This window comes from Varanus komodoensis, unplaced genomic scaffold, assembly GCF_004798865.1.
Source record: "Varanus komodoensis strain SLA01 unplaced genomic scaffold, ASM479886v1 scaffold3, whole genome shotgun sequence".
In the NCBI taxonomy this organism is placed as follows: Eukaryota; Metazoa; Chordata; class Lepidosauria; order Squamata; family Varanidae; genus Varanus; species Varanus komodoensis.
In genome coordinates, this window is record NW_025335761.1 from 26,001,734 (window position 1) to 26,012,514 (window position 10,781).

The 10,781-nt window shown below is 38.3% G+C and overlaps 1 protein-coding gene across 5 annotated transcripts in view; it reads left to right on the forward strand.

Annotated features, from left to right (window-relative positions):
- Positions 1 to 10,781, forward strand: part of DPH6 (diphthamine biosynthesis 6) — a 267,666-nt gene that overhangs the window by 107,307 nt on the left and 149,578 nt on the right. For all 5 annotated transcript variants that reach the window (XM_044436301.1, XM_044436302.1, XM_044436306.1 and 2 more), the window contains 2 exons: positions 1,394 to 1,488; positions 5,116 to 5,203. In XM_044436301.1, coding sequence (XP_044292236.1) covers positions 1,394 to 1,488; positions 5,116 to 5,203 — 183 coding nt within the window. The remainder of the gene's footprint in view (positions 1 to 1,393; positions 1,489 to 5,115; positions 5,204 to 10,781) is intronic.

Genomic DNA, 10,781 nt, shown 5'->3' on the forward strand with positions numbered 1-10,781 from the left:
AACAAAACAAAACATAAGCCTAAAACAGAAACACACACAAAATAGTACTAGCTTAAAAGACAAAACCACAGCTTTTCCATTTCAAGATTGAGAACCATTTTCTTCTATTACACACAAACACATATTGGACATAGTTTTACCCACTGGTTTTCCCAGCCTCTCTCTCTTCTCCGTCTCCCTTGCCAAGCATGCATGGAAACACTTTCCCTCCTTTTCTTTTCTTCCCATTTGGCTGGCTGGCTGGCTGGCTGGAATACACCAGAATGCCAAACTCCAGCTGCCCATCCTTCCTCCTTTCCTCTGAAAGATGCTCTGGGATGTGGGCCCAAAGACACTCTGGGCAAGAAAAAGGGGTGGGGAAGTACAGCAGGACTCCACTGCTTTTCAGCCATCTGTGGTAAACATTTGGTTTATTTCATATTACCAATTAATTAAGAATAGTTGGACTCCAAAACATCTAGGAGGCGTAAAGATGGGGAAGATCACCTGTGCACTCCAGTTCAGAGAGAAATTTACCTTAGCAAATGCCAGATGGCTACATGCAAACCTGGGTAACCAGCTGCAGAAACAAACCCTAAAATGTAAACTGGTTGATGAAACTCATATCAACTGGCTTACTTGTATATGGAATGGGTTCAATGAATGCTGTATTGATGTAGCTGGCTTGTGTGATATATAAGGGCTTGCACAAGCTCAACAATACTTTCCTTTTTTCTTTTTCAGCTATGTAACAATAGCCTTCCAGAAATAGTGTAAAAACCATGGGGTCTATGGACCTTTTCCCTTGAATGCTTGAGTGGTAAGCACTCAAGCACTCAAGGTACTGGGAAAAATTAGAGCTGCTGCACTTTTTCCCAGTCCTGGTTCCATCTCAGGATCACTGACTTCTCCGTGCCTACTTTGGACAAGAGGGAGGTGCAGCAGTTTCAGTCCCACTTGTGCCTCTGTTTAATTGAAAGTATTATTACATTGCACTTGTATTCTTTTTCATTCTTGTGAAGCATCAAAGGTAGCTTATATTGCTCCATTTTTATCCACGTAACAACAACACCGTGAAGTAGGTTAAGCTGAAAGGCTGTGATGGGCCTAAAGTCATCCAGTGAGCTTCATAGCCAAGTGGAAACTAGAACCTGGAACTCACAAGTCCCTGGTCCAGCATTCTAACCACCACGCCAGGCCATCTCTGAGTGAGGATCTGGCAAACCTTAGTAGCATCTAAGGCTATATTCCTGTGCACACTTACTAGGTGTGAGACTAAACTGTACTGAATATAGGGGGATTTGCTTATGAGTAGGCATGCATAAGTTTGGCAGCACAAGACAAAAGATGCTACAGATTTCTCACCATTGAAGAGCAATATTTTTTTCCTGATAACCTTTTTGTCCATTTTCAGCTTTCTAAGAAGTATGGAGTCCATATCTGTGGAGAAGGTGGAGAATATGAAACGTTCACATTGGATTGCCCTCTATTTAAGAAGAAAATAGTTGTGTAAGGAACTGTACCTTCCCTTTCCTTTAAATTTTAGCTCTGGGAACATATTAATGTTTAGCTTGAGGCCACTTCTGTTGGCAGCAGCAGAACATGTCCTCTAAGTTCACAAACACTCACTTTGTTTAACACTGGCAAAGTCCTCCACTAACCTAAATCAATGCCTGACAAGACGAGGCCTTCATAGAAAGCTATAAACTTTTTAGACATTTGCACTTTCGTTTACTTGCTGATTATGGCCTGCAGTAAAACTGGTACCTACACACTGACACTTTTATCCTTTCATGAAGTGCGAATTGCCTGTAATATTTATCTTTCATTACAGCTACATTTGATAAACTGCCACATCAGTAGCCTGTGGGTTCCATTAACTCTGTTTCCCTTCTCATTCTCTCTCTCTCACTCTCTCTCTCTTCCCCCTTTTTTCATTTTAACATTAGCAACTTAGGATGATAATGCTAAACATTTTGCCTGAATTACCAAAGGATGTTTTTGAATGTTAATGTTTTGAATCAGTCCAATTTGCAATGAGTAGATTATTTCTTTGCCATAAATTCTTAAAATATATATAGGGAAGTATGGGGAACTTCTTTATCCCTATGTAGATTTTTAGTACAATTATGCTAAATAACCAAGGCTGCCTGTATTAAAGGATATATTTTGACTGCTATTATACCTCTTCCATCTGAGTTTACAGATTGTCTAATAAAACAGTATCACTGTCTGCGCCACACCACTTTTAGACCAATAATTGCAGTGAAGGGGGTAATTTGATTACGATCTACGAATGACTCACTTGGGACTAGCCCAGTTGGCTGTACTTGTGCAAAATGGTTTTGAGGATCATATTACTTGGAATATTTCAGGCATAAAAGCTACCCTCCCAATAAACACAGAATTGATCTGGGCTGAATTTGTGCCAGCTAAAAATGCCCTTAAGGGTATATATCTGTATAATACTATGTTACTGCTGAGTGAGGATCTGCAAAACAACAGGGTCATGCATAGGCTTCCACATGCTGTAAAAGCTTCCACATGCTGCTGATGCTTTGCATCTTAGGTTGAATTGTTTAGATCAGGGTATTTACAGGTTTTACAGAGCCTTTGTACTTAGTAATAATACCCTAGTTGCTAAGAGTTTGAGCTGAAAGTCCCTAGTTCAAATTGCAACTCAGTCACAAAGTCTTCAGTGTCATTTTCACTTCCAAATTTGTACCTTCCTAAGGAAATGATGTTTCTGTTTATTCAGGGGTGCCCTTGAAACATAGGATAGTACAATCCTGTGTATGGTTAGATGGAAAAAAACTTATTCAGCATAAATATGCATAGGACTGAACTTAAAATATATGCTGAAATGCTTTAATTGCAAGTCTTCTGGAGGTGTCTGCTGGCATATGGAGTAAGGCAGTGAGCTACTATGGAGAGGGCCAGTTGGAGGAATGGAACATTCTCCCCAGAGAGGTTGCCTGGAGTTCCTTATTGTCTTTTGGTGCCAAAGATATATTCTCAAGGTGTTTATATGCTGTTTTAACACCACTGACTGAGTTGTGCTGCTTTTATGATTTGTGGCTTTTCATTTATTATATTTTTGTACATACATTTTGTGTGTACTTTGGAAATATAGTGGAATGGTGGTATGAAAATACTTACAGTGAATAGTGATAAATATTCTGGAACAATCCTTGATGGGCACTTATCAGAACATTTCATTTATTAATTAAATATCTCACCTTTGCACTACAATTAGTGGTCAAGGTGACCAACAATAAAATATAGATGAAACATAAAAACTCATCAGATAAAACAGCAATAAAATAAAACAGAAAGAAGAAAGAAAAATTCTTCCTTTCCATGGACATCCCTGAAGCTTATGAACAAGACAATAAACCAACAATAAAATGCAGCCAGCTTAAAGACAGGCAAATAAATCAGCAAGAACAACAGCTTAATTACTCTACTTCAAATGCTGCTTTAAAAGTGTTGATTTTTTTCTGCTGCTTTAAAGAGGCAATCAGAATGGACAGATAGGTCTTTGTACCCAAAGTTTAGGTTTATAGAGAGGATATTGAACTGACACTGACTTGCGTCCAGTGGTGTCCATGTGCTAGTGCAAAAGGCAAGACTTTGCACAAGGCAAGACTTCCAGGTTTTGATTATTCCCCTCTCTTTCCTGTAGCCCTTCATGCCTTTTCACACACAGATTCCCCAATCTTAGGGAAGAACTTTTGAGGAGCCACAGAGGTGACAAAGAATTGTGTACATAAGCAAAATAAGGAACCCCACCTTGAACAAGCTGAGGTACTTTCCATTGTGCAAGGCCACTATTGGTTCTAACTCACTATCATTATTCTGTTACCAAAAATGCTGATATTAGGCATATGCTGGCGTATAGTTTTTCTGTTAAAACTTAAGTCATGACATTCAGTATGTGATGCTCTGCATGTTTATTACCCTCACACACACTTTGTTGAGTGTGACTGCACTCATTTACAGCACACAGTAAAGATAGATCCTGTTACAAAGGAACTAGTCATATCTTTCCTTTTCCTTTTTTCGGCTATGGGGAAACTACTTTTGAAACCCTTAACTTCTGCTGCTCATGCCTTTTTCTGCCAGACAGCTTGGAATAAGTTCCCATTGCCTGCTGATGCTGCAGAATCAGTTTGTACCACTGACAAAAGGCTACCAGTACATAGTCTGCTACTATTCCTGATGCCAACCTTGCTCAACCTGATGCCCACCAAATGTTTTGGATTCCAGTGCCCATCAACTCCCAGCCAGGATGGGCTATGCTCAGGAATGCTGAAAAGTATAGTTCAAGATACCAAGTTCTGGAGGCTGGCTTATAGAATGGGCTCAGGGGCTCAAACTGCTAATAAATGGCAACATAATTACAAAGATTTTTGGAAAAGATTTTATGTGTTCTACATTCTGTTGTTCTTTATCCGCGGCCTTCCTTTGCAAAATCTAAGGGAGGCCTGGAAAGAGGCAACATGGGAGACAGCCTTCTTGGTGGTGGTCCCCCATTGTGAAATGATCTCCCCATTGAAGCCCACCAGGTGCCAACATTGTCATCTTTTTCTCCTTAAGTTAAAACCATCTTTTCAGTAATATGGTGGGATAGGTCAGCTGTTTTACTCAGGACTGGTTTTATTGAAATTGTTTTAATTGTTTTAAATGCTTGAACTGAGCTTCCATGTAGCCTGAAGTGCCTGATCCTGCCTAATCTTGGAAGCTAAGCAGGGTCAGCCTGGGCAGAAGCGGGATGGGTGCCCTGGATGTATGATTCTGTGATTATTGCTGTCAACTGCCTAGAGAGCTTTGGCTATGGGCAGTATAAAAATGTAATAATAATAATAAAAAATAACTGTTTAAAATTTTGTATATTGGAATTTTACACTGTGTTTTATTGTATTTGTACTTTTATTGTACCAATTTTTGTTATGGTACTATGATACATTATTATGAACTGCCCAAAGACCTCTGGCTATCGGGCAATATAGAAATAACATTAACAGTAATAGTAATACTGCTTTTAGCTGAAACTTGCAAAAATAAAGATGAAAATGAAGCAATTGTTAGTGTTCTGTGTACTCTCAAATACATATTTATGATTCTGTGTTACAGGGATTCATCAGAAGTAGTGGTACATTCAGCAGATGCATTTGCGCCTGTGGCTTATCTTCGTCTTTTAAAATTGCACCTAGAAGATAAGGCAAGTACAACATTTCAATTTTATATACTTTTATTAATCTTCTATGCCATACAAAGTCTCAGAGCAGGTAGCAATGATTTTGTACAAACACTGCCTCCCACGCAGAAAATATCAAAATAAAAACTGATAAAACCTGCTGAACCTTAATAGTACTAATATTGGCATAAAATGTGGTCAGCACAAATGAGCCCAAATGTAAAGGCCATGAAACATTTCAGAGTTGATGCTTTCAGACTGCAAGAAAGGACAGCTTCTGGGCCTATCACTCCCATGATCCTTCACCATTGGCTATGCTGGCTTGAGCTGATGGAAATTGTAAGCCACATGTTGTCCTCCTCTGTTCTGTTGAAGGAAAATGAGCACAAGTTGCACAGTTGGCCAAGAATTCCTTTGACTGTATCTGCAGGTTAATTACTCTGGTAGTCCAGCTTTAATGTACATATGCTGTGAAGTGTTAAGAGAGCACTTTTGGGTTGCTGTACAGATAATGATGATCAGTAGTAATAACTAAGATATATTAACTGAACAGTGCTGATGCCAATCCTGGGGCACCCTAACAGTCACCCTGTTATTTTGCTCCTTTGGAAAGCTTCTGAGGAGCTATCAAAGGCAGTTTATCAAATATAAATTGCCGTAATCTGTCTCGAGGGTTAAAGAATGGCAATTGCAAATCTGGGCCTGAGAACAAGATTTACAAGAGGGTTTAGAGGCCCCCATTAAAGAATGCAGAAGAAAAGTTGTAAGGCTTTGTAGGCTAGCCCTGCCCTGGACACTCTGGCCACCAGAGTGGCTGAATGCATGTGCTGCTGTGCGATCATAGAGTTTCTCCACAAGAAAACAGAATCCTTTCAATCAGAATCTCCCCTTGCATGGGAATGCCTGGGTGTGCCCATAGAACCCCCATGATGCTGTCCATCTGTATGGATGGTGTGGCCTCTGGATGTTTTGGGAATGGGAGCAAGGCTAGCTTGCAATCCGGTGCATTCTTTTAGTGTCTGAACCCGCCGTGATCTTCCCATCAGAACAGATTGTGAAGAAGATTTTGGGTGTGGTTATGAACTTTATTAGCAAGGGAAGATTGCACTGTGTCATTACTGAGTGCTTCATCTCTCAACCTAATCCATTAGAACACATGTGCATTTAAAAAAAGCATTTCACATGTGTTTATGTGTATCCCATAAACTCCAATGCATCTGAGATTAGCTGACTATGAAGAAAGGATTTCACTGTTCTATTTATGCAGTTCTTCCAATGTAACATGAAGCTACCTAATAGCTTCTTCTGAGCAAAGTTCATGTAAGAGCTACCAATGCCATGTTGATAGAGAAGGAAAGCAGCTGTTTTTTGAAGAACTGCAAGTTGGCCCTTAGTATTGCTTTGAGGATCAAATATTCTGCAACAGCAGTTTAATGTTGTCTTTGAAGACATGGTGGAAGTGATTCGTAACCCTAACACCTGTAACTAAACTGGGCAATGTGTTGATATTTTAACACTTGGGAGGAATCTGCTTCTCCCTCCCCCCTTTTTTTTCCATGAATGGGCTGCCATGTAGAAACAATGGCATGCAATTGCAGAAATTATACCATGGTCTCTTTTAGCCTGGTTTGAGCATTTATTGTGATTATTAATGAGAAGCAAAACATCTTGCACCTGTTATATGTAGCTTCTGCATCTATTAATTCAGGATTATACAACAAGGATTCATGGTATGTGGAAATAAAGATTTTTAAAGAGACATGATACGCTGCAAATATTTGTTTTGGGAGACAAAACATACTGATAGGCTGATCTGATCCAGCCTGTTCAGAGATTTTTAATGAAACCTCAGGAGATTTTATTTGCAGGAGAGCTGGCTTCACTGTAGTGTCTAATAATACAAGTGACCCCATTTATTGTTGTCATTGAGGGAAACTTGCTGTTCTGGAAAGTCAACTAAGAGAAAACCAGAAATCCTACAAAAATAGTGGTAGCATCAAGAGTTAAGGCATTCTTGTGCTAAATATCAGTTTTGTGGGATGTGTGTTGTAGGGGACTGATCCAGTGTTGCACGAATAAACTCTGCTTGGGTGGTAGAAGGTTCTGTTTCTCATCTCTGGAAAAGAATTGGGGTTGTGTGAAGGGCTGCATTGAGGAAGGGGAAATCGAATCTTGCAGTGGTTCCCGTTCTGCTGGCAGAAAGATACCATTCATCCAACCATATATCTTTGAGCCTGTTCAGGAGAAAAACTGCTTCCTGTAGGTTACTTAGGCTTCCACGCTGCCGTTTTCTCTCTCCAGACTGCCCTTAAAGTAGCTTTTACCTACCATGGAGTTCTAAGTAAAAGAGAAATTATAGATGGCCCTGACATTTCCCTTTCTGTCTGCTACCATTGTTCTTGGAATTCATTGAGTTAAATTCTACTCTGAACTACAATATCCATCTTTTTGTTGTTATTAGTACATAGGACACAGACACTGTGAGTAATAATTGTGCCAATCATTGTATTTTTAAAAAACTAACTCATTTTTGGAGGACGTATAGATATATGCTACAATAGGTGTTATACGGGAAAGAGATTCTATACCTTTGTCAAAGAGAAACACAATTCATTTTTAAAAAAAATTTCTCCTTAGATATTTTTTCCCCTTTCCCAATACCATGTTCACCATCCTCAAATGTGCTGTTTTAGTACATACCTTGTTTGACAAAGATCTCTTTTTTTAACAGCATAAAGCCTTAAAATATTACCATGAGACTGAAAATTATGCCAGTCGACTATGTGAAGTGAAACCAAATAAGCCGAATAAGAGAACACTCTTGGAGAGGGGAGAAAAAGTGGAAATATATTAATATTTCTTAGGGGCACTGACTTTATTGCTCATGGCAAACTTGATGCTAAAATGCTCCATACATCACTACAATGTGACAGGCTAGGGAAAATGAAAAACACAAAGCTTTACATAAATCAGGCAAAAAATCATATTAAAATGCATAACATTTTATATAAGAATCAAGATTTTACTTTTATCTATTCAGAAGCTCTTTCCCCCTTCTTATGTAGATGTTTAAGATTTTGTTAAAGCCCCACAGTTTCAAGCAGTTTTATAGCAAATCGTATTTCAAATTCATTGTAGACAAAGCTGTCATATTCTTAAAGAGCTAGCATTTATGGAATTGTAGTTGAGAATTTGGTATATACACTTAATGTCTTGTAGAATTAAGGAGGAAAATAGTTTGTTTTGTACTGTGATGGAATCACAACAAAAGGCATTGCAATCTTCAGATTAATTTATTTTCTGTCATGTTATAATAAGCTATGTTTTCAATAAATGGTAACTATGGAGGGGCCTTTGGTCTTTCAAGAGCATAATGCATCACTGATTTAAAAGTTTAACCCCTTAAGACCTAAAGAGCTGTTCATATTGACAAGGCAGGGATTTTTCATCTTTAGTAACTTTCTTTCCTTTTTCTGTATTTCATTTTTTTCTCCTGAAGTCCTTCATTATTTGAAAATATTAACATATTTTAATGTAAAACATTCAGTGGTCTCAGTCTAAGCCCAGTGGAACATCTTGCATACTAAGCATACAGTTGAGTATCCTTAATGGAATTTAAGCAGGCTTAATTGTGCGCCAGATTAAAACCAATGCAAATAGCTTAACTATTTAGTCCTGTAATAAAAGGAAAACAACCGCCTCAGATTTCTAAAATATAATTATGTTATATCTTTAACAGAATTAATAGAATGTTAATATCCCCTAGCAGAAAATAATATTGCATAGATTTAACCTACACATAGTTTCTTTTTCTACTGTAGTTATCCTGTCTGAAGTGTAAGTTGTCTAAATTAATTTGTGACTTTGTAATGTAACCTATTTAGAATATAAGTGCAATCTTATACATGTCTACTAAGTAGAAAGTCCCACTGATAACAGTGTGACATGTCCAGATAAGTGTCCCTTAGAAAGCTCAAGCCTTTAGGGGTCACTGAGAAACTAATTCAGACTATCCACTGAATCTGTTGTTATCTCCTGAAATAAACTACCACTGCTTTTGATTTTGACTGGTAAGTCTTTCCTTCTAAATTTGGCTCTGTAATGCAAAGCTAGGATGTGGTGTGAGAAATGCTTTATGTTAGAGATGCTTATCATACTGACCTGCATTTCACTTTGTTTATACTTTTAAGCAGGTCTGATTGGTTTGCGTTAACTTAATAAAACTTGTACAGTTAGCAAGCCATTGTTTGGTCTGCTTGGAAGGAGGTGAAGTGTTGCTTTGACAATCACCAGTTTTTTTACCTATGCTCCTCTCTCTCTCTCCCCCTTTTACATAGTCTTCATCATTTCTTTGTCTGTATGTGTCTCTCTTAACTATCACTTCTCGGCTGAAACTCTCTACCTGCCACTCATCCTGGCTCCACCCATCATTCTGTTGCATTCTCCAGGTGCCAGTGATTTCTCCATTCATATGTCATAATAGGAGTCCTTACTGTTCAATTACTTTTGTCAAGTTACTAGCTCATAGAAAATATGGAATTTTCAAGATAGGGTGTTCTCTACCAAGTGTTAGTCTTGAGAACAGTTTTCCTAGCTTCCTCTCAAAGATGCATATGCAGGGTCAAGGAGAAAATGGGAGAATATATAGATTTTTTGTAATGTGAGCCACAAGTCAGACACACATGCAAATATAATGCAAATACATGGATATTTTTTCCTACTCACTTTTTAGGACTACTTTATACATTAGAGCAATCATTGATATTCTTCTGTTTACATCTGTGCTGGTCATGTCATATAACTTCTGAGAACTACATATTATCTTAAAAAACAACCTGATGTATGACATCGTATGACCATCAAGAATGGACTCTGGATTTCTGTGACATAAAGACACAAGGTTAGGTCCCTAGCACTGGTTGTACAAGTAGAAAGTATTTCAGTTCATTCAAGAGGTGTTGGATTACTCTACGCTATGTCTTGTACCATCTTCAGGTTTCTTCCAGTCCTTTCAAATGACGTTTTGAAGGACCAGAGACCTGTTGTTTGAGACAATGTATCTATCTAGTCCAGCTTTCTATAGCTACAGTGGCCAATCAGATGCTTATAGGAACTGTGCAAGCAGGACATGGGTGCTGTAGCACCCTCCTGCTCATCATCATCATCATCAGCAGCAGCAGCAGCACCCTCCTGACGTTATTCTACTCTGTATGGAATAATGTCAGCAAAGATGGCCACCTCATTTTTCACCATCAAATCTACATCATTTATGAGGAAGTTCGAAAGTACTAGTTATAATACGGAACCTCGGGGGCAGAGTACTTACTGTTTACATTTCTCCCCGTGAGACCTTCCAATTTATTATTTGCTTCCAGATTTTTAAGAAGTTAACACATCTGTAAGAAGACATGCTTTGTCATATAATCACTAGGTTTACTCCAGAATCTGAAGAGGGAATATGTGAAACTCCAAATATACATTAATATACTAAGTTAGTTATAGCCCAATTAAAACTAGTGAGTTAATTTAGAATAGTTAATTTACTCTAACTTAGATCACATTAATTTTGGTGGAGTTTAAAGTATGATTAACTTAGCTGAAT